General features: G+C 39.5%; 1 protein-coding gene across 7 annotated transcripts in view; it reads left to right on the forward strand.

Annotated features, from left to right (window-relative positions):
- Positions 1 to 1,995: 1,995 nt before the first annotated feature.
- caskin1 (CASK interacting protein 1) overlaps positions 1,996 to 25,339 on the forward strand; it is a 107,871-nt gene continuing 84,527 nt past the window's right edge. For 5 of the 7 annotated variants that reach the window (XM_008415294.2, XM_008415296.2, XM_008415295.2 and 2 more), the window contains exon 1: positions 1,996 to 2,950. In XM_008415294.2, coding sequence (XP_008413516.1) covers positions 2,857 to 2,950 — 94 coding nt within the window. In that variant the 5' untranslated portion in view covers positions 1,996 to 2,856. The remainder of the gene's footprint in view (positions 2,951 to 25,339) is intronic. The other 2 variants (XM_008415301.2, XM_008415302.2) reach the window with 2 other exon arrangements.

The following is a 25,339-nucleotide window of genomic DNA, read 5'->3' on the forward strand; positions in this document are numbered from 1 at the left end:
CACACACACACACACAACAATAAAACATAATTTTGCAGTTGTTCTGCAACAAAATTGGGAGAAAAACAATAATAGCGAGGCACAGTTAACACAGCTTCAGGGTAGAGAACGTCTTTTTCATTAGACCGATTTATAAATATTCCTAAAGTATGGGCTACTCTTCACTGTTCTTACATAACTCAGTGGATATGCGGAGGAGGCAGGGAGCAGCATCCAAGCCCCTGCACACTGCCCACACACACAATGAAGAGGAGAATGGAGTTATAAAACTGGAGGAGAGACAGAGAGAAAACACAGGTTTTACTGAACGGAGTACATTACATGCCCCTGTCCCCCTGATTAGCTTTAGCACAACATACATGGAAGTTTGGGATTAAAGGTGAAGGGTTGCTGGAAATGTTGGAGGAATCAAGTCATGACAGACATATTTTTCATCCATCAACAGTGATGTGCCATTGAAAAGAATTTGACAAGATTCAGTTTGAGGAAACATAGATAGACAAGGATCCATGTTTTTGTTCTTTTTCTTGCTATCAAACAAGAAAGAAAAGAATGTGGAAAAATAAAAGTCACTGTTATTAAACTGCAACAAAAAGTGGTATCCCTTGGTCACAAAGTCTAAATGTATCAGACGGTCATACAACAATAGAGTGTCTCTGGTCAGAGACTTCTTCAGAGCCACTGTAATACATACTGCTACAGGAGATCTGTCAACAATTCTTTGGAGAACCTTGGAAAGGGTGAATTACAGCAACATTTCATTTTCCCTTTGGGAATAATACAAAGTTGAATTTGAAGTGTATTTAGATTGAATAACAATTTACTCTACTTTAAGACTTTTGTACATATTTTTGTTACCAGAGGTGCAAAAAAACTGTGAAGAATAACAATGAGACATTTTTTGGTCACAAGTTCAAAATGAAAATTGTAGTGTGTCAGAACCAGAATGAAAAATGATGAGAATATCCAGAGTCTTTCAGATGCTATTAAAAACATTGACCATTGCACTGACGAGGAAAATGTTAGTAAATGAGGGATCGCTCAAGAACTTATGAAGCTGCCATGTGCTGTAGGTGAGACAGCTCCAAACCTTTCTTTGTAAAAACCACATAATGTAGTTATGGTAATGCAGAGAAAATAATGATGTAATTGCCCTTTTTTATGCTTTTTACATTAAGAGTGAAGTTTTTCAATGATAAAGTAGGTTTTATAATATTTATTTAATGCAGAGTTATTTTTGCTGATTTGACAAGTCTGACAAGTGTTGTGATTTTAACCAGGGAAATTTTTCAGTATATGTGATATGGTTCTCCACCCAGGGTAACCACTGTTGTGGGGAGGGTGCAAAATGGAGACTCAAAAAACAAACAAAAAAATCTCTTTTTACATTATTATTATTTTATTAAATTCAAGTCTGAACAATAGTTCAGACTTGATCGGTCTGAACTATTGACCGATCAAGTGTATGGAACAATAGTTCCATACACAGAGATAACTTAAAACATAACTTGTGGAAATTAATAAAGATTTTATATCTGTAGCTGAATTTAAAATGTAGAATTGATTTAATACAATTTTGGTCTTCCTAAATTCTAGGCAATTTCATTTTTTTAGTTAATTATTTACCAAAATTTAGATTTTTTTGCTCTGTGTTGAGTACCGCATGCTAACTTGAGTGTCTATAATTTCTTTCAAAAAAGTATAAAATAGACCTGAACAAATGTAGTCATCATCCTTAAAAACAGTGGATAAGCCCTTTACAGTGGCAGCAAATGGGAATGCTAACTTAATTTTTCTTTTTTTTAAAAAGGAAATTCAATGATACAAGTGAGCTAAAGGGAAGCTAACCGCAGGTGATAAACAAGTTTGCTTTTCTAGAACATATCTGAGCAGCACTTCTGTAGAGGAAGAGCCACAAAGAGCCACAGAAACATCCAGAGAGAGAGAGCGCGCGCGCGAGCGAGCCAGAGAGGGAGATGAAAGGAGAGGCGGGAGAGGGAGCACCACGCTTCTGGTCCGCCCCCGAGTTGCCGCACACGAGCCATTTAACTGTACGAGCCGAGCCAACTGTAGAGCACACGAGCGCGTGAACGTGGCCCTTTCACTATTCCTGCCCCGCCGCCCCCTTCCCCCCCTCGCGCAAAAAAGAGGAGCGAAAATCACAGAGACTTCGAGCTCACTCGGAGACGCGATGGCTGCTGCTGCGGCGGCGGTACCGCTGGATTGTGTTTACGACCTGGAGCTCGAGACTGTCACAGCCTCCAAAGGGAAGAACTCCGCGCGCGCCCGCCTTTGGAACGCACGGTCTTTCTTCACGCGCGGCGACTCGGAGCCCGTGAGGCTTCTCGCTACATCTCACGTCTCCTCCCGGCCGCTCGCTTGGTGAAGGCGGCGGTTTTTTGGGGGAAGTGAGAGCAATCACCAGACTCCAGGATAAGCTAGCCTTTTTCGAAATCGACGAAATATCACGCTGGAACCTTGAACAGCCCGACGGCGTCAAGTCCAGGCTCCATCCAGCAGCGCTGCACCTAGAGGCGGGGGTGGGGCTGTCGTGGAGGCGCTGGAGGTGGGGAGGGGAATCCGAGAGCATCCCTCCATCCCGCGGAGTCTATCCCTCTCTCTCTTCCTCTCGTTTCCGGCTCATTTTCGCCCCATCATATGCTAGAGATCTAAGTGTGTTTTGTGTGTGTGTGTGTGAGGGGTGGGGGGGTCTCATCTTGCCAGTGAGGGGGGGGAGGGCTGGAGGGAGGCTTGTCCGTGGCCGCGGGAACAAGCGCCCTCCGCCTGCCGAGGCTGAGGCTGAAGCGCCGCTGTGCTTGAAGGATGCTGCGGGAGTAGAGCGGCTCCGAGCGGAAGATGGGGAAGGACCAGGAACTGCTGCAGGCGGTGAAGACCGAGGACCTTCTCACCGTGCAGAAGCTGCTACAGAGGCCTCGACCGGGGAAAGCAAGTAAGACACTCTGCTGCTCCGGTGCATTTAGTTTAGTTTATTATATTTTTTCCCCCTCAAAGATGACAGTAACTTCCCCCTTTTTGATCGCTGAGTTTGGAGCTTTTGCAATGACATCTGGATCATTTCAGTCACCGGCTGTTTGCCGCTGCAAGGCCGGAGTGTTGAAGATGATGGAGGGAGTGTGACAGGAGGGGGCGGGGGGTGTTCGTACGTGTATCACAAGAGATGATTGTAGTGATTGGAGACTGATAGCTCGTCCTGAGCGAGACCCCCGGTGTAAGTAAGTGCACTGCACCAGAGGAAAAAGAGGGAGGTACCGCGACCATGTCTCTCAGCAGAGATAACCGGTAAAACCTCGTGAAGGTTTGAAACAGGAAGAATCATACAAAAAAAAAAAAAAAAAAAAAAACTCCTGTTATAGTCTGTACTGCAACGTTGCTCCGTTTTCTGCAACATTCTCTGGCGCGGCCCACTCCAAATGTGTGGGCAACGGCGGAGAAGAGGCCAGGCTGAGCTGCAGCTAGATCATTTTGTCAAGGGACTATAGCTGCTGATTCCCTCCACTGATATACTGCATCACTACCAGCTCAGGGATGCTATAATACAGGGCTGCAGTTGTGGCTCCGAATACTTAAGTACTCATGCAACAAGTGGCCTAATTCAGCATAAAAAATACAGCGCCTTGCCCAAGTATTCACACCTTTGGGAACTTTTCCAGATGTATTATTATTCTATGATCACAAACATCAATAGACTTTATTGGGATTTTTACTAAAGATGCACTTTTTTGTACTTTCGATGCTGATATCCGATAGAGATACAGAAAAACTGTGTTGTATTGACTTGAAACACTTTTTTTTTAAAACACAGATATAAATGTACTGAATTCACAAAAGTATTTGATAATTCTGCACCAGTACAGCTTCTCCTCAAGCCTGGGGAAACATGGGAAAGCAACTTTAATTTGTTCAGTCGGTGCAGTTAGGAGTAGAAAAGAAAATGTGAAATAAATGATAAAGAAAATGACAAAAACAAAAAGGTGGCTATTTTGATCAAACATGTAAAAAAATAAATCCAGCAAACCTTTCAAATGGTTCACAAAGTGCAATTAGGAATTCTACATATAATAAAATGAAGAAAGCATGATATATCAGAGCACAAAGCATAGAATTAGAAGGAATAGATCTGCTCTTATGGACCAGTCTAGAATTTTGTTTTTTTTCAACATTACTACTGATACGGATGATGGATCGGTGCATCCCGAATGGTTATGTGATGGAACAAAACGTAGTGCAAATTTACACAAATTTAAAACCAAAAACCTACTAAGAACATCTTATGAAGCAGTAGCCGTTCTGTTTTTTTTGGAAACAGCTCTAGCATGATACAACCCCAGACCTAACAAGACACAGCCGCCCATCTAAATTGATAGGCGAGTGAAAGAGAGCCTTAATCAGAGAAGGTACAGTGACGGTACAATATGGAGGAGTTTTCAGGTAGGAAAATCTGCTTTAAACCTTTAAGTCGGAGAGGTAACTAGAAAAGCTGATGTTGAAATAGGCACGAGAAGTCGAGTTTAAATTTGCCACAAGCCATGTGAGGGACACAACAATCATTCTCTGGTCAGACAAGAACAGAAATGAAGCTAAATACAAAATAAATCCTGGAAGAAAACCTGGCTGAAAGTGGAAAGGACCATAACCAGAGCTACAGCAGAATGGCTTAAAGAATATTTACGTTTTGGAAAGGTTCAGTCAAAGTCCGGACCTAAATCCAATTGAGAGTTTAAGGCAAACTTGAAAATAGATGTTCCCAGTCACTCAGTTAAATCTCACTTACCTTGAGCTAATTTGCATAGAAGAACGGGAACCATTTTAGTCTCTTGATGTAAAAAGCCGGTGAGGAGAAACCCCAAAATAAACTATTGGCTCTGGGGGGGTTAAATACAAACACATGACACAAGTTTTAGATTTTTATGAGTAAAACATTTGGAAACAACCTACCAGTTTTTTTTCCCCACTACACAATATGAACTACTTTATGTTGGTCTATCACATAAAACCCCAATAACATAAACTGAGGTTTGTGGTTGCACCATGACAAAAGGGGAAATAAATTAATGTGCTATGAATAGTTACAGAAACCACTGCTGGCACAGAGGGCCTGACCCTTCCATCCACTTGTGTGAATTGTTCCAGTTTGGTGGTTTCACAGCTGCATCTGAAACTGCACTCACTCTGGAAAGTGTCCAACAGCAGGTGGGCCTCATTAGAATAAGAAGAGCTGCTTGTTGCTGATTGCTAATAACGGGGCGAAAATGTGGCAGCGATGTGTGGAAGGGCTGTAGAAAATCATCGCTTTCTCATCACTCATCGCTTATTTACATGCAAAGAAGGAAATGTTAGAGTAATATAAATATTTGGATTCACAAAGTAATTTAAAGTGTGGTGGCCCACAAGGGTCAAGACAATGCAAAAGCCACAATGGAAGTTACACTAATTCCTGTTCTGGAATAAAATCCATCTTAGCATAAATTTCACTTTAGCCTAGTTTTAATTTTAACATAACTTCAGCTTCAGTATAAAATTAGCATAAATTCAGTTTTAGCATAGCTTCCATTTTGGACTATATTTAGCTTTAACATAAATTCCAACTTAGCAAAAATTTTATGCTGAAGGTGAATACCTTCAGCATAAAATTCATTTTAGCATAAATTCCATCTTAATATTTTAGCACTCACTCAGCTTTGTTATAAATTCTACCTTAGAATTAACTCGGTTTTCGCATATAGCTTCCATTTTAACATTCTGTATTAGCAAAAATTCCACTTTCGCAGTATTTCAGCTTTAGCATAAAATTTGTCCTAGCATAAATTTCATTTTAGCAGGGCTTCAATATTTGTACAAATTCAGATTTAGCCTTAAATCTGGCATAAATTTAGTCTTAGCATAGCTTAAAAGCATAGCTTAAATTTTAGTGTAGCTTACATTTTTAGCATATTTAGCTTCAGCATTAATTAAATCTTGGCAAAAATTATGTTTTAGCATAAATTACGTTTTAACAAAAATTCAATTTTAGCATAAATTCAGATTTATTACAAAATCTAGCTTAGCATTAATTCAGCAAATTCTGCTTGAGCTAAACATTCATTCTGCCATTACTTCAGTGTTAGCATAACTTCCATTGTGACTTTTGCTGTCTTGTGGTTTTTGCAGCTTGTTGAATCTTCTGTTCCCCAAAAGAGTTGGTAGGGTCGAGAGTCACAGATAGAACCCAAATGTCTTTCAGAGCTTGGTGAAGCGCATTTGTATAAGAGCACATTATAAAACAACCTTTGGGCAAAATATAAGTGCACTTCGGCTTTAAGCCCGTCTCAGATTGGTGCTTAGTCCGGAGTTTTTATACATATGACGCAGAGTTGTTTGTTAAAGGAAAATCTCAGTGGATTGCAGAGCACTCAGAAAGCGACACAGATAAAAGCAACATTACATGCTGCTCGTCGGTGGTGTGTACTGTATGTCTGGAAGACTCATGCTTTCCCCATGCTGTCCCTAATTATTCAAGTCTTAATTACAAACAGCTTTTTAAAATGATCCCCTGGCTTTAACACTGAGGTTTACAGTGTTGACAGGGGACTTGGGACTCTGGAGCAGTGACTGTTACTACAGTGTTTTCCTTGGCTGGAGTTTAAAAAAAATCTAATTTTGTCACATTTCAGACATTTCTTGTTTTATATTATAAACCAGGAAAAGGTTTATGCTCTACTTTGAGGTCTACTGATCGTAGCCTCTCCAGCGGCTCCAACTGCTTCTCTCCCAACAAATGTTGGTTAGAAGTTAAAGTTTATTGATCTTTGAGAGGGCGTTCTTGCATTGTGATCTCGTTATAATTACATTAGTAGAAAATGGTCTCAAAACAACAATATTATCATTTATCGCGATAACCTTCTGGGTCAATTTATCATAAAGCAAAATTTGTTATTGGGACAAGTATAGGTATAACAACACTTTGCACCTATTTGATGATTGAGTAACTTGAAAAACAAAATAACAAGAATAAACATTTTTGTTGTTGAGCTCATTTTTCTATTTATTCAATAACTTTGCAGTGTTTTTGAATTGAAAATGTCRCGTATTTTGTCAATATATGATATATGGTTAATTGCGATAAATAAATTACAAACCCTTGAATTTGACTCAAAACTTTAATCGAGTCCCACTGCTACTTTGGAAATGTGCCATGAAATTTCACTTATGAACATGCTATACAATTAAATAAATAAACAAACAAACAAAGAATCAAACAAAAACACACATTCTGCGAAAATGGGTTCTTCCTGGTTCTGCAAATAACTGATGCTGGGTCACACTTTTAAGAAAAACTTTGAGAAAATCAGAAAAACACGGCAGGTTAATAATAGAGTGGAGCTGACAAACAGCAGGAGAGCCTAACACAGGGCTGCTGTTAACACGGACCTGTTTGTCATCCAGCATTAAACACAAAGCTTGCAGGACAGCTGAGTGTGTGTGAAGGCGAAGGTAAGGTTGCTGTGTGTGTGAGTCTGGCAGAGACCCGACCCGGCTGCAACTCATTTACTCCTTTTCTTCCCAGACACACGCGTTCACCTGCGTCACACGCACGCGCACATCTGGCCCCATCTGGAGAGCCGCCGTCAGTTTGCTGGCGCTCGGCTTGCGCGCACGGCCGAGGACGAGGTCGTCGTAACCGCGCGAGCGTGACCTCGTGTCTGTTTGTCCGAGGCAGCGTCGGTGTGTGAGCGATAGGACAGTTGGTGTAACTCATATTGATGGCTTATTTGCTGGATGTTTTTTTTTGTGTGTTTTTTTTAAAGCAGTTTGTGTAGAGCTGTAAGATTTGACTGCTCCACTTCTAAAAAAAAATGTTGTTTACAGCTCATCTGCCTCCTGAATTTTCCATCTTCGTAGCTGGCCTGGTTGCTGCTTCTCCCTTGGAATCACCTCCCTCCCCTTTCTCTTTTCTCCCGTCTTTTCTGCAATGATTTGCTAGTCCGGCCAAGGGACCAGAGCAGATTATTCCATCCACACCAGCGCACATTCACAAAGGAGCAGGCAGGGATGAAGCTTAACATGTTGTCAGCCACAGACTTTGTATTTGTTCGCTGTGTGAAGAAGCTTGGGATGATTGACACTTTATGTTTTGCTGTGCTATTCCGAAGTCCTTTTGGGTTTTTATTGTTTTGGATTCCGCTTGTATTGTCTCACATACTTATTCATGTTACAGCAAATTTAGAACGTAGATGTTTTGTTTTCAAAGAGTTGAATAAGGGCAGCTAAAAGCACACCTGTTGGTGAACAGGCATCCGATGATCACGACACAAAGCTCTGGAAGGAAGGTGTGAATTAGTTTAAAGCAGAGTAATGTTCTTAAACAACCTCACAGAGGACTCACCTACGGAAGCCGAGAGAGCGGACATTTTCTGTGTGTACGTTTTCCCAATGGTTTTCTCTAGGTCACAAGATGATTGGTGTGTGTTAAACCTGACTGCGTTTTTCAAATGCAGGCTGCCTGTAAAGGTATGCAAGTTTGTTTTCTTGCATACCTTCACACTCATAAGAGGATAGATGGATACCCAAACTGTCAGTGTATGAACAAACACAGTCAGCCATTATTGCCATGCTTTGTCTGACAATAATAATTAAAGTTATTGTAACATGTACTGGCAGTTCTTGATGGTTCCTGATGGTTAATTACTTTTCCATTAAGTTAACGTCTTATCTTGAGGAAACCATTGGGAAAAAACCTCCACGCTCCGCTTCTGTATAACACATCATCTGAAAACCGAAAGAGTTTATACAACAGAGAATAAAACAACTGCATTGTGTACATCACAAATATGACCTGTACGGAAGATTGACCAGAAGAAAGTCACTGTTGAAAGGCCATTGGTCTCCAATACATCCCTTTCGCTTATAGACAGTTGCTTGAGGGATATAGCATTTCCTGCAGTACTTTTTTAAAACAGTAGATGGAGCTGCAGATAAAATCTGTGTGAATTCAGCAACGGGTAGCAGAGGAAGAGTTAATAGCTGAAATGCTTGTGCTGACATCAGTGTTGGCAACATCTACACTGCTGCAGCATGTTTAGCAACGAGATGCAATTTTAGACTTGAATAGCTTTGCTAATAGGCTAACTCCTTTTAGCATAACTTGTACCCAACAATAATTTTTTCTAGCGTCCCATTGGAAAATGTTTTGAAACAATAATTAACCCCCAGAGGGTGAAAGAAGTGGCTTTGCGTTTGCAAATGTGGCTTGTGCATCAGTTTTATGGGTGACCCTAAAATGCAAAGGTTCTGTGCACAATCACATTTGTTTTGTAAATAAAATGATGTGTTAAAATTTGTAATGTTTTGAAATCTATGTAATTAATCAACATTTACACACTAAAGTCTATATTAAATATGCATTAATATTGAAATATATATTTATGCTCCTGTTCCATAAACTAAATAAATATATTGGACCTTTAGGTTGTTACGTAAAGTTTAAATAGCATCGTTCCCATGTGCTGCTCACAGACAGGTTTCGTTCAGAGATGGGGGAGGAATGGATCTTGCCGGGGTTATTTTTGTGGCACACGTCAACATTATTGCCACGCTTTGTCTGACATGCCACTACATCTGGAGCACCGGATGGAAATGCATAAGCTCAGAAACCCGCTCCTTAAGCTAAAAAATAATGCTAAGTAGATGTTTACCAGATGCTTCGGTTTCATAGCAAGACAATCAACTGCAGTAAGACTCGTAATTCAGACTGCATCAGAGTGATGATGATAAATGACCTGCACTTACATGGTGCCTTCTAAATTTGGCATTGTGTTTCTCTCGGAGCTTTTTATGGTACAAATCTAGCACACATTCCTCTACCAAGACTTCACATGGACAGACTGTACCGGCTTTGGGATTGGTGGAAAAGCACTCCATACCAGAAGCTTGGCCACCGATTTTGTGTGTGTTTCTGTGAAGTAGATTGTGTTCACACTCATAAGAGGATAGATGGATACCCAAACTGTCAGTGTATGAACAAACACAGTCAGCCAACATTTTTACTGTTGTAAAAACAGACATCAGTTATTTTTGTGACACTTAGTGACGTTAAAAAATAGCTTCAATGAACCAATAGAGTTAGAAACAAGAAGCGCACTAAAACAGGCAATGAGCAAAGCTAGTTTGTTAGTAGTTATTAGCATTAGCTTCTATGAGGTTTTGTTAATCTCAAAATTTAGAGCTTAGATCTCACCCAGCTCACCTTCAACTAAAAGTTGGGACATCAGTTGGTTATGCTAGTTGTTCTTGTTTTAAACATGCTAACTGCTATCAGCAATATGCCAGAAGCAAACTATTTCCTTGCACTTTATGAGCTTTAACACTAGAAAAACATGAACAAATAGATGTTGTACACTGTGGTAATGATTTGAAGGGATAGTTCAGAGTTTTATAAGTGAGGTTTTGTGAAAATTATGCTGCTTTTGTGTCTACAGTTATGTATCTACTTTTGATATGATTCCAGATGGCTGAAGCTAACGGCTAGTCCTTTGTGGGCATTCTCCATTTCCTGTGTAATATCTCTAAATAACCTCAAACTCCAATTGTGAGAAACATTTAGGTTAATATAAAAGAATTAGCAATAACTGATATGGTTTTATTTTTTGGACTGTGTTTATTTGATCACTATAGAAGACCTCTTTAAGCTAATTCCCACAGTGATTAGCTGCTAGCTTTAGCATCTTGAATTAAAAAAAAAATCTTAATTGACACAAATTCAAGACAGTAAGTGTTTAACCGCTTTAAAAAAAATGAACAGAACTTCCAACAATTCTGAACTACTGTATCTTTAACAATAATTTAATTCAGCGCTTTTGTAAAAAAAAAAAAAAAAATTCTGTTATTTTGACAATATAAGGTAATTGCTGTTAGCAACACAAGCAAACCATTTCCCTGCACTTTATGAATTTAAACACTAAGAAAACATTAACAATTAGATGCTGAAATGTCATCACAGGTGACCTGTAGACCTGTGATGCTACGAGTCACTCTACAGCTCATTATTTAGTTTACTTTATCCATTTGTTTTTCTGACAAATGGAATCTTTAAATAGTTGTTAACATTCACCTGTCACAGCTTAGTGCTCTTGGTTAAGTTTCAAACCAACGTCTTTAAAATGTCAACGTTCTTAAAGCGTTTCTTCATTTTGAATTTGGACACCTTGTCTGTTTAGCGTACAGTTTGTGCCTTCCCAGTTCAATTTCCTGTCGGGGAACAGACCTTTTGGAAGACTTAAAAAATGTGTTTACTTTTCTTTGTAGTTATGTATTTTCGTGAATTATGGCAATAAAGAATCATAAAAACATTTTAGAGAATAATTTGATTTAGTTTTATATTATTTTACAAAGATTTGGTTCTGACTCCATTTGGGCTGGAATGATCTCGCTATGCTAACTCTTGCGTTACCACTAGCAGAATTGCTTAAGGTGTTAACTAAATATAATATTTAAAAAAAACAGCAACTGTGAAAGTGGCATGACACAAGCAGACATGCTCATGTTCTGTTATTTTCTGTAAATGTTTTGCTTAAGAATATCATCCCATCAATATCTCTTAGCAGTCTAAGCTGAGAAGCAGCCGCGCGAAGGATTGTTACCGAAACTGAGATTTATTCTGAAAGATTGAGCCTCGCTATATTAGAAAGGATAATATCTACAAGTCAGAGGAGTGGATTGGTTTGCCGTGGCTCCAAAACATCATCACTCTCTTCTGCTGCTGCTGCTGCCTTCGTGATTAAATTACAGCACAGATGGGGAGAGAGAGATAGACGCAGTCTTAGAGGGAGCTGGATGGATATTTTTGCTTTGGGGAAAACAGAAAAGTAGTTACAGAAGAGGGGGACGGGGGGGAGAGTGGGACATCCTAAACGTGAGAGGACGGGGGGTAAAATGTGGATGAGCGCAGATGGAGGAGGGGTGATGAAACACTGAATGATAAAACGGAGAATGAGGTGATGAAACAGAGATGTTAAAACGCCATCTTTTGCTCACACTTCTATTCCGATTGCACGCTGCTTTACATACCCCGCCTGGACAAATTTATCTGCATGGCTGATTTGAGTAAAAGTAACATTCTCATGGTTTATTTGGTCAGCGGGGGCATCTGGGAGAAGGTGAAGGAGCGGAAGGGGGGAGGAAAAGGGTGGAACTGGATGGGAAGTGGGACTGAGCTGGTGCAGATCTGACAGCAGGATAAGCTTAAGCACAAATACTTCTGTCTTGCACTGTCATTGTCGTTTGTATTTAAATGGATCTAATTTATTTGATTAAAAATACAATATTCAGTACCAGAGCTGCTGAAATAATAAATGATTTATGGCCAGAGACAGAATTTGAAATCAGTTTTAGATTAATGCTTTAAAGCTCATGGCTGGAATTGTAACTTTTTAACAGATAGTGAAATAAAATTTGAAGCTAGCTGCAATTAAGAAGTGGTTAGCAAATATTTTAAAGGGGCAGTATTACATAAAATCTTTGAGGTTTTCATTATGTTATAATGTTATTCTGTCATCAGAAATGCACGTGGAGTGTTGCTTTGATTCTATCATGCTTGTTTGAGAACTCCTTTAGTCTCCATGGTAACCATTCAGCTGTTCAAAACACTTCAGTGGGCCTAGCCCCGCCTCCCCGGGCAAAGCTCCTCCTCTGAGCCGCAGCTTCCAACTTTCTGAGCTTCCGCCTCACAGAGCAGCCCTCCCCCACTCAGCTCCTTCAGACTAGCCAGCAGCAATTAGCAAACACCTGATGGAACTGAGCATTTTACGAGCTACTTCTCAGTGTAACGCTGGTAAAGCATTGTTAAAGGGCTAATAGAAGAACCATGATACGATAACTTCCTGAAGGCGGAGTTTTAGAAGGAGCAGGAGTTTCTTAAAGAGACAGAAGCCCAATTTCAAGGCGTTAAATTAGGAAGTCAAATTTCTTTTAAGTTACATTTGATATATACAGAATTGATTGAGCTATAAAACGGCATTATGTGGCTGGAAACACATAATACTGCCCCTTTAAATGAAACTTTTAGCAAAAGGCAAAAAAACCCCAACAAAAAAACACAAGCCATGTTAATTAGAAGGTGATAACAAAGAGGGAAGAAGATCACCAGAAAGTCTGCTAATAATCATTTCAGCATGTTGGATCATGTGCATTGTGATACCGTGACAGCTCATGCCTGTTCTCTTTCATCTAGCTCTACTTTAGCTGTAGGGTGGATATATGGGGTGTGGGGGGACAGGGGGGAGGCAATTAGCTGCAGTGGGATGGAAGGGGACCGAGTGGCTCAGTCCTGATATAAAGACCACCCGCAAAACGAGGTGGGAGCTCCTTCCTTCAATCGGCATCGAGTAGAAAAGTGGCATTAACCCCCTACGGCTCTGATCTGCACACAAAGACACAGAGCTTCCCTACAGCCAGGAGCCAAGCATGCTTACACTAAAACACCACACATCGATACTCAACAACGTTAGGGAATCTTTTTTTATTTTTTTTCATTTTTAAGAAGCCATTTTATTCATAATAAAGTGTGTTCAGTCTGTGAGGGTGTGTCATCGCGTCTCTCTAACATCCTCTGGTGGAGTATTTCCACTCACACCCTGCTTTCATAACACACAGCGTGTTCTTAGTGCTGCGTATGAATGTCTGAGTAGCTTGTAAAAGCAGGAAATTATGCTTTTTTTTTTCTAAGGCTCAACTTCTAAACTCACACCAGCATGGGGCAGACAAGGTTTTACTGTGCTCCGCACCAGAGTCGGGCTGAAATGTTCCACCCAGCCCCACAGTGAATGCATTTAGCATCGCCGTGGGACTCTCTCCGAATGAATGCTGGGGTTCTGCTGCTGCTACGCGAGCGGCCGCTAAAAACAGGCCTGATGTGACACCGACACACCCTCGGGACACCGATACGTCTGAGAATATCCGCATGCAAACTAAACCAGACTAAACAGAACGGCAAAACTAAAAGTCGGATGACCTCCAGTTTATCAATCATAGACTGCTTGGTAAAATAATTACGTTAATAACATACATGAGCCGAGTGAGTGGAAGCGCCAAGAGGAAGCTATTCCTGAAAACATCGCAGAGTGCTTGGGATTGTCAGTTTTTTGAAGAACTGACAATCTGGTTTTATGTGCTTCAGGTATCTCACAATACCTTCTTTTATACTTTATGAATGAATTTAAAATGAAGTCTAACAGTGCAATTATAAAAGTACTGATTAGTTATAATAAATATTATTACAGGTGTAATAGTAATAGTAAAATATAACAATTATCCCAATTTTGTCTCTCTAAAGATGTCAAAATATAGGTAAAAGTTTGTCTGGTGGTGCTGTGGCACAGAAAGTGAGTATTTCCAACAGATGGGGTGCTGCGCTAGAGTGGGCGCCAAAATGATGGTGAAAAAATTAGTTCTAGCCTGTAATGTATCCACGTGATTGGTTTGCGCCCATGAAAGACATGTTATAGCTCAGTAAAGTTTGTCTTCTCCTTTCCACACGATTATATATTTTACAGCCTCATAGTTCTACTTTATTGCACAATCAAGTAATTATGTTACCGTCAGTTGTTATAAAAATGCTAAATATATCAAATGTGTCTTAAAAGAAATCTGACTTTGTAATTTAACACATTGAAATTGGGCCTCTGTTTAAGTAAAGTTATACTTAACTTCTAGATTTATTTATTTAGCATATGTAACTTATTTATATTGCAACCTAAACATGTTTTACTTCGAGTTGCTTTCAAAAATAAGCTTCAACTTTGTCCAATTTAATGTATGAGAATAAAAAGATCAGACTTGCTGATTACTGAGGTTGTTGAGTCCTTCTTTCATTTATTGCAGCTTTACAGAATTTTTAATAAGCCTTTAGTAACTTAAAGGCTTATTAAGATTAGAGGCGAGGTCACACTATGTGAGACATGTTTCACAAATGAACAAATTGGCATAGTCGCATATTTTATTTATTTGAGCCTTTAATAACATATTATGGGTTTAAAACAACATTGCAGTTTGTTGTATAAGCATTCAGCACTGAAAAATTAACAATCAAGGCAAACCCAACATATACTTTTATTGTTTTACTGTTATTAAAAACCTGAACAAATTTACAATTTACCCCTCAGCCCGTGCTGGTTGGTTGTGAGGTTGTACTATTGCCCTTGTTTCCTGCCTCCGGTGTTTATTTACCTGTATAATAACTAAACCCCTTCAAATGTATTTGGTTAATAAATGACTCCAGAAGCTGGAACTTTTTGTATCGAAACTTATATGTTTGCACTAGAAATATCAACATTTTATCAGCAGTCGTAAAAAAATATATCTCAGAGCTACTTTCGGCGAAACCCGTAGGCTTTAAGATATTTACAATAAACTATTCTATATACTCACCTATTAAAAACCATAAATAACTGTGTTTTGTGTGTGAGAGGTTGTGTGCACGTCCTTGTCGAGGGGGGCAATGATCAGAGTTCAGTAGTTGCTGGCCAGCAAGACAGATGTTAAGTTCGACCTTACTTGTGTGTGTGTGGGTGTGTGTGTGTGTGCGTGTGTGCGTGTGTGTGTGTGTGTGCATGCATGCGTGTGCATGTGTTTGCGTGTGTGTGTGTGATTCTACACACTGTGCATTTAGTTGAACAGATGGTTTGTCTTCTTTAAAAGCACATTTGCAGAACATTCCACCAAATACATCTGAACCTAACCGTTTGCATGTGCTTAACAGTTTGTACAGAATGCGGGGAAGTGTTTGTGTGCATGGGTGTGCGTGCGTGTATGCATGTGTGTGTGCGTGTGTGTGTCTGCGTGCGTGTGTGTGTGTGTGGAATCAGACAATATTAACTTCAGTTTTAATGCTTTATGTCATTGTTTTGGAAAAGACTGCTGGCTGTTCTAGTTTTAGTTGAACTATTTTCCTTAGTTGGCTGAGGAGAAAGAAAGGTACATTTTTCAGCTAGTTTTGAATTATTTCAAATAAAGAGACAGTTAAATTTAGTGGAACATTTTCTTGGAGGAAAATGTATTTAATTTGTTTAAACGTTCTAATTTATTGAATACCTAATTGAAGGTAGGTCTCTGCTATTTCTGAATGTAACTTTAATACCCCCATCACAATATTACCTACTTGCTTCATGAAAAAAGTGCTGCTCTAAGTAAATTAACATTCTAGCATCACCTTCTTACGCATTTGATTCAATAGCATGGAAACTGCAGCTAAGGCTGCAGATTAATTTACCGATTTTCCTGGTAAATTATGCAGCTGTTCTGTCTGCGCAAGTGAAGATTTGTGCACTTCAGCATGCCAAATATTGGAGTGGCAGCACTGGATGTGAAGTAATAATAATTTTGCTGCTGTAAAATGACTGTAAAGAGTTTTCATTTGTCATCATAAGATATTCAAAAAGAAAAACAAAGCTGTTGACCCCATAGGAAATGTAACTATCCTGAAGCAAAAGACAGCTATAGTTAAGCCAGCCTTCATCCCTGTACACATACCCCAAAATTGTGCTGTCATAAATGACATGCAAACTTCAAAGACGCTTGATGTGTCACAAAATGTACCTAATTTCTTAACTACACCCAAGTAAGAATCATTTTTAGACATACAAACGTATTTGTTGCCATAAGAAATTCTTAGGTTTAAACTGTATTGTCATCTAGATACATTAGATGGGCTTTTAAAATATGATTTATCTAGAAAGAGAAGCTGGTGACACTGCAAACACCCAGTGCTTGCACAGTTTGTAAACTACAGATGAAAGCAGTTGTGAAGTTGGCTATAACTGCCTTTATTGGTTTCATCAACTCATAAATATTTCAGATGTCGCTTGTTAAGTCTCTTTGTCTGACATTAACTAAGGTTGTCTGGTCAGATTTATTCTCTTGGAAGTCTGAATCTGCGTAAAATATTGACATGCAGTTAAAGAGGAAAAGCCAGCTTGTGACTTTGACATGAGCTCAGCTCTAGTCTCCTTGGGAAAACTTGATTATAATGAGTAGCTGTAAAAGGTCCTTGTCTCCTTTAATGAGGGAAAAATGGAATCAGACTGACTGAATGGAAGCAATGAGAGGCTGGGAAGGTCAGATTCATAGTTGTGTCTTTATAAACTGATAAATATCTCTTTGTGTGTTAACTTGCCACAGAGCTCATACCAGGACATTGGAGCCTTTGCTAACAGACTCAAAAAAGCACATATGTGGTCATATAAACACATTTAATTATACTGGCACTTGTTAAGTTATAGGACTTCTGAAGCTACATGACATGAGTCAGATATTTAAATTATCTGAAAGCAGAAAAAGCACAAAAAAAGTAGGGTTTTACCATCTCATGGTAAAGAGATGGGTACCAGATTTTCTTACAGTTAATTCCTTTGAACATTAGTAGGGAAGGATGAGCCGATGTTGGAGAATGTGGCAGCCATCATGATTTGTCTGCCATGGCAGTAGAAACATTCCTCCACTGCTGGTCTTTGGGGTGCTGTCAAAGGTGACACTCAACAAATACATGTCCAGTTCTACCATAAGTGTGTCCAAGTCCTTTCAGAATGATTCTTTTTAGGTATTTGGGTAGCCAGCTGGAAAGGCTTTTTCATAACACCTTTCTCAAAGCTTGTACTGTTGAAGTTGATTGGAATGGAGATCAGTCAGTCAGTTATGCGACTGACTTCAACAATAATTTCTCGAAGACTTGCAGTCTACCACAACAACTGCCGGCAGAAGTAAATCTTAAGTGTAAGTCCATTGTATCCCCAGTGGTTTTAGGTGTGGATCCGACCTAACCTGGTAAAAACCAGCCCCTTGTTCTTAGCTTTGCTTCTTACAAAGGGTCTGGACCCTCATCAGTTGAGAAATTATTGCTTCCTATGGGCGTAGACGCCCAGTGGCTAATTTTTTGCTGCGACGTATGTAATGAGCCAATACTTAATTCAATACTTTGAAGCGTGGCCAACACAGACTAAATAACTTTGTTCACTTCCTCTACTGTCATTGCCAAACTAAAGGCAAACTACAATTCTAAAACAGCGCAGAAAATCAATGTCACCGGTTGAAATTCTATCGAAGACATTCAGGTCAATTGGGGGAAATCCGAGACAGGGCCTTGAAAGGAGATGAGAATTGAGCCATGTTGCGTAGAAAGGCAATGGCCAGGCTAGGTCCGGTCTAGTTGGTAATACGATATCAATCCGTCAGGCTTTTGGTCAGTTCCAATGCCTGGCCAGCAAGGGGCACCAATGCTAAGTGAGAATAGTCTGGTCTGCCACTGGAATCTGTTCTGTATGATGCCTTGTTCATGGGGGAAAACCCCTGTTCACTTATTGCAGTGTTAATGGACATGTTGGCTCAAGAGTTGATTCAGCATTGCATATCAATGTGATTATTAAGTAACTCCAATCGATATAGTCACATCCGATGTTGAAGACCCTCTTCCAGGTTCTCTTCGGTCCCTGTTGCCCTGCTGGTGCTCTATGGACGAGGCGATGAGGTTTTTGGCAGCCTCAACCAGAGTGGCACAGAATGCTAAAAAAAAATTCTCAAATGTAAAACTGGTAGAAGATGTCGGACATTGATTGCTGTGTCCTATGGGAACACATAAGAGGAAGTATTCACAAAAGGGTTACAGTTGAAATAAGACCCATCAGAACTGGACCACAAAAGAAGAAGATAAGAATGGTCCGATGTGATCACTTAGGTATGCAACAAGGGTGCTTAGATATATTTGTAATTGGAGTAAGATGTATAAACTAGATGGGCTGTGAAGGCATCACACTAACTTTTAGCCCTCTATAAAGCATTAAGTGCCACATAACACCTACGCAAACATTATGACAGATGATGCATTATTCCTTCATGACAAATGTGTTTCCTGATTGCAGTGACTTCTTTCAGCAGGATAATGCAACCTAGCAACCGAGAGCTTTTTTTGACTGCACAATGGGGATGTAAGCGACATTAGGCAGGTGGCTATGTAAGACAAAACCAAACATGTTCAATGAAGCTTTTTCTGTTGCACACAAATATACATGGCAATTAATCATTATTTTCTTATCCCAATCTCATCAAGCTCTGAGATTGATTTCTTCCACTGTTATATAGATATGTATTATACAATAACTTTCCACAGTCCCTGCAACTCATTTCTCACCATTCTATTGATCTGTCTCTAAATAATAACATTCATCTTTATTTTCTCACATTTGATGTACATATTTCTGCTGTCAGTCTTATGACCAATAAGGTCTTCTCTCATTAGAAAGCACAGGCCCTTGTGATTCACTTAATTAATTCATTACATGCACAAACACACAAACGTGTGAGTATCTCAGTATGCTAGCATCTCATTTGTTTTACAGATAGTAAAAGAGTGAATCCCATAGATTCACTCAATTTCCCTCGTTATATTTGGTAGCCATTGTTATCTCTGGTATTTTAAAGATATTATTGCCTTTATCTGGCAGCGGTGGGAGGCCAATGAAAAGATTTAGGGACGCTTTAAAAAAATAACTTTCATACAGATGCAAATGTAGCTCAAATCAGGAAGTGCTGCCTGATTCTTGAAAAAAACCAACTACAGTTGTGGTAATAAGTATTGTCCATAATGTCTTCAAATGACACATCATTTTATCTAGACATATTTTTAAATTTCCTGTAAACTTTTAATGTGTTCAGCTCAAAAACAGTGGGTCACCACTGGACTGCCCTTACGCCCCTACAGCCAGTCTTAGCTAGTTTTCTAAGGTGTATTATTTTCCCTCACTTCCCAAAACTCTACATGGCTTTCAGCAAAACCTCCAACCTCCTTATGGGTTTCTTTGATGGTTTTCTTCTGCTCACTCTTCCGTGAACGCCATCTTTGCAAACCCATAGCTTGAAGTTGTTCTGTCAACAGATTTTCTGCAGCTCCCCCAGAGTTAGCATGGCATTCTCAACTTCTTTGATTGCATGGTCTCTATTTCCTAAGAAGGGGACTTAGAGAAGCATTTATTAGCAAATGCTTAGACACGCGAATACAAGTTTTACAGGTAAAAAAACAATAACATAATAACCAGGCATCATTCCTTCCTGTCTGTCTTTCTATGTGTCGATGCTTTGCATGTCTTGCTGTATCAATTCCTGCTGATCATTAGCTTGTGCCTCTCCCAGTGCAGCTCTTTCTGTTTCATTCCGGCTGTCGCAGCCCTCAGCGCCCTCTCTCTCTCCCCGGTTTGTCCCTGACTGCCCCATGAATCAGTCTGGCTGGCAGAGTGTTGCTGTCAGGGAACCGGTGAAAGTGATTAGTCATTCTGAACCCGGCCAGGATCTGGACGGCCCGGGTTGACGAGAGAAAAGCATTCTGGGATTATCTGCCAAAGCACCAGCTGCTCCCCCTTTTTGTTTAAAAAGAAAGGGGGGAAAAAGTTTTAATCTTGCATTTCATCTTCTTGGATACAGTTTAAAGGAAGGTGCTCCACGTCTGATTCCTATTTAGTCCACCTTCTGACCATATGAGCTGTCGACTTGGTTCATGTTACCTTTCCTTTGCTTTCTTTGCACCTTTTCAGCCACAGTATTGTCAGGGTTTGTAGCAGGACATCAAATAGTTGGTTTTCTCCACATTTGTTTGTGAACTGAAAATCCTTAAGAACAATTAGATTGATTACTAAAATGTTCTAGTCATGCTATAGAGATTATGAGTCAATTTGTTCTTCTGCTTAAATATATCAGCAGTCAAATGGGTTGTAATGAAATGAAAATGTAATGAAACTATGTACAAAATGTCATGTTTCTCTGGTCATTTTAATTGATATTAAAATCATAATATCAACTCTGGCATGAACAACTATGCTTTGTATGCTTTAATTTATAAGAATAAGAATTTGATATTAAGTAAATTCCTAAAGGTGAGCAGTAAGTTTCAGTGTGTTTAGTCTACAGTTCCTTAAAAAAATATTCACAGTTCTTTGCATTTTGGCATGAAGCAAAATGTAAGAAAAAAAAATTACAACTTGTATATGTTATGTTTTACTGAGATTAAGGTGATGAAGGAACACAACTTAACGGAGAATTGTACATAAGATGGCAAAAGGTCACAGAACACCAGTTGTATTTTGGACTAAACTTTGACTGGACCTTGACTTTGACTACAGTGGAATATACTTTGAAATTCCAAGTAGGATTTTTTTTTAAGGTACGTTATTAAAAAAAAAAAAAACCTGGACTACCCATTGATCGATGCAGACTATTACTGATCATCCTCTGCCTGTAGGACCAGGATATTGTTCCACAGCAACCTTGTTCTGCTCACAGACTAGCTTAATATGCTCAGACATGGCCAATGGCCAGAACAAAGGTTACAGCAAATATCAGTCTAATGAATCGACTGGACAGTTCTGGTGTTGGACCACTTCTCCTTTTAAAGTTTCTCATAAAGAAGCTGCTCCAATGGGTCTCTTATGCATTCAGTTTGTTTTCTTCAGACATTTCTGTAACAGTGCATAACGGTCTTCATAAAACTTAATACCAGTGTTCAGCCTTACATTACCCTGTAAAGCCTCTAAGCCGAATGTAATCTCCTGATTTAAGAGCAACCAGAACAACCTCTTTGACTCTGCTGTGGTTTTATCATTGCTGTCATTGATTTATTTATCTGTACGTATGAAGCATGACGTTTCCGTCCTTTCTGTAATGAACGCCACTGAGCTGCTCAGTACAGTACATAAGCAGCATAGCAGCACCATATCAACGTCCTTTGATCCTCCTGCTGCAGTGTGTTTGCATGCGACCGCGGTCCAATTAGGCGGCTGCACTGCGGCGCGTCGGCCAATGACGGAGAAATAGTGGCGCCTCTGAGCCAATGAGAGCTGCTGTTTGTATGTTTGGGCTAATGGGCCGCTTGCATGCAGCTGTGTAACACATGCAGCTCATGTGGTTTGGCTGCCCGTGCTTGTGGAGCTGCGGCCGGAGCCGGCACCCCCCGTCATCCTCCCACTCCCCCGGTTCTGGTCTCAGTTTTCTCTCATTTTGGTTTTCAYYYKCTCTCTCTCTCTCTCTCTCTCTCTCTCTCTCTCTCTCTCTCTCTCTCTCTCTCTYTCTCTCTCTCYMCCAGTTWTCWSYGCMWYCRYYMTRKCAACAACAAGCAGTGTAGGCTGGGAAATTTCTGGATCAACGCTGAATATTATTCCAGTTCAGCACTGTGGGGTCCGGTCACACTCTTCACCCCTCACACTGACTGAGTGTGTTATCATGGGATTACATCACTATAATCTGACAGTACAGATTCTTGCCCCTGGCTATTGTGCACTTAATCTCTGTTTTATCTTTTATAATGATTATTTTTACTCCTATTTTCCAGTAAAAAAAAGTCAACAATTGACCATATTTGGTGTTTAGCTTCCATATTTCCTATTTTATTGCTAGTTTACAGTAAAGGAAAACTCAACAAATTTCCTTGTTTGTTGTTTAGTCACAGTATTTCTTACTTTTATTCATATTTTGCAATTTTGCAGTAGCGAAAAGTAAAAAAAAAATTACCATATTTTGTGTCTAGCTTTTATATTTCCTATTTTTATGACTATTTTCCAGGTAAAAAAAAAAAAATCAAATCACCATATTTGGTGTGTAGACTCTATATTTATTACTATTTCTATTTCTATTCTTATGTTCCAGTTGAACAAACAAACAACCACATTTGGTATTTAGCCTCTTTATTTACTATTCTATTCCTATTTTTTTTAAATAACCTTATTTGTTGTTAAGCCTTTATAACTCCTACTTTTATTCCTATTTTTCAGTTTCAAGAAAAACTCAAAAAATGATCTCACTTGGCCTCTGTATTTTTTATTGCTAATTTACAGTTAAAAAACAAAACAAAAAAAGACCATATCTGGTGTTTTCCCCTAATTCCTTTCTAATAGTTTTTCTCCAGCTCTCTCTTTCATCCATCATCTGTCTGACTGTCATCCGAAGGCAAATTTCCTTTCACACACTTCTGCCTAATCACTCTTGATCTGGAGACGTTTATCTTTGTGTGTGTCATCTCTTTTCCAGTTCCCATCCTTGTCCTCCTCCCCACAACCCCACTACAAACCCCACAGCGCTGCTATGGTTGCAGGGCTGACTGCCAATGCATTGGGGGGGGTGATGGTGCAGGTCGGGTTCAACTCAGTGCCGCTGTGCATCCAAATCTTCCTCAATGGATTGTTTAATTGGTTGTTTTTTCAATCTAGTTTGGTGGAAAAATAAAAAGCAACTTCTTACTGGTTAAGGAGAGGATTGGGTTTTAAAATGTCCAACAAAAGAGTCAAACAAAAGAGGACTAATCAGCACAAAGCAGACATTACCAGCAGACAGGTACAATAAGACTATTGTTCTCCATGTAACTCTATCACACACTTTCCCTCTTTCTAGCTCTACGTCTCATTTACACACACTTTCACGCAAACACACACACGCACACACATGTGGTGCTTCGCTTTTCTCAGTCCGTAAAATCACACCAGTACACACGGGGCTCAGAAAGAAACTAGGACATCTCTGTTACATGTACACACACACACACACACGCACGCACGCACGCACACACGCACACACACACACACACACACACACACACACACACACACACACACACACACACACACACACACACACACACACACACACACACACACACACACACATACACACACACATATACACAAACATATATACGCATTCTCCCGGTCAGCATCATTCCAGAGCTTTCCAGTTAGTGTGTGTGAACGGGCGAGATACAAAGAGACATTTAATAGGTTGACAAATCATGAAGAGGAAGAAGGGGAGAAAAGGGGTGACGTGTGCGTGCGTGTGTGTGTGTGTGTGTGTGTGTGTGTGTGTGTGTGTGTGTGTGTGTGTGTGTGTGTGTGTGTGTGTGTGTGTGGGATGGGGTCTGGTTTCAAAGAGCTCAATGTCCTTTTTAAACTGAGGATATATCATGTTTAAAGGCCCGCATCCTGAAATCACGCAGATTTATAAATTCTAATTAGACTGTCTGTATTTTGCGGCTGCCTGTTCTATCCTGACTATTTAAAAACGGTTTTAAGCGAAGCGTAAGAAGTAAACAGGAGAAGCACTTCATACTATAATAAACCTGTAGGAATGTGCCAAGACCCAGACTGGAGTTGTAAAAACAGACATCTGAGACTCGACATACACCTGGGGAATAAAGACTCGTCATTTGACTTAGACTCGTGGTGAGCGGCTCAAGTCGTTAGATGGTGGTTTGTTAAAATCTCAACTCTCGCATGTGATCTTAATTGTGTTTCTTATTTAATGGAAACGCTGCATTTGCGAAGTCGTATTTTTCGACAGTAGCTGAATATTGACAAAGTTTTGCGTTCGTTTGTAATGGAAACGTAGCTACTGCTGTCTCTCCAGCTGAAAGCTGCATTAAATTAGGTTGGGAACTTTAGAACTAAATAAACTTAACTTACCTTCATCTTTTTCTCACTATTATGCTACTGCATATTTCCAAGGACTCTTCTGGCTGGAGATATCTAAATAAATGCACTTCAGTTTCAGCTTGAGCTCATAGTAGACTATTGTGTTGAATTTCTCTCATATTTGTAGGACAGCATTAATTCTTGTCTCATTAGTCAGACTTAGTGGGTTTCTAAAGCTTCAGTTTGATCAGGGTAACAGCAGCTAGCTTTAAGTCACTACAAGGACATTATTTTACCACTAGCTCTGTATCCACTAGCATCCACTCTCAAACCACTAATGTAATTACGTCTTCTGTGGTGCTTTGACACATACTTATATCAACCTTTTTTCTTTTTTTACTTAATACTTTTTGGATGCAGCGAACTTTACAAAGATACAGCTTTGTCTTATAATGGAAGAAAACAGATTATTATTATACATTATATATGACATGGTTGGTGGATGCCACTGCATTATTGAGTCACAACCTCCTGAAGATACATGTTAAACATAGTAAATAGTAATCATCATTTGCTTCATTTTTTGGAAAAGTTGCAGGTTTAAACATAAATAGATGAAAGGAAACAAACAGATGTGACCTTGATTAATTGCAAAAATGAAATTGATGGTCAAACCTGTTACATTTTGTTTTATTAGAATGCCTTGAGCTTTTCTTAAGCACTTTAAATTGAATGTTTTCTGGATTACATGTTCAAATAACATGAACTTATCTACTTTAACAGAAATAAGAGTACATTTTAATAATTCCTCTTTCCCATTTATCCCTCTTCAAGGGGAAACTAGCTGTTAGCTGCTCATATAAATATATATGAGCAGCTAACAGCTATATATATATAGCTATATATATATTCTT

The sequence above is a fragment of the Poecilia reticulata genome, linkage group LG8, assembly GCF_000633615.1.
Source record: "Poecilia reticulata strain Guanapo linkage group LG8, Guppy_female_1.0+MT, whole genome shotgun sequence".
NCBI classification, from domain to species: Eukaryota; Metazoa; Chordata; class Actinopteri; order Cyprinodontiformes; family Poeciliidae; genus Poecilia; species Poecilia reticulata.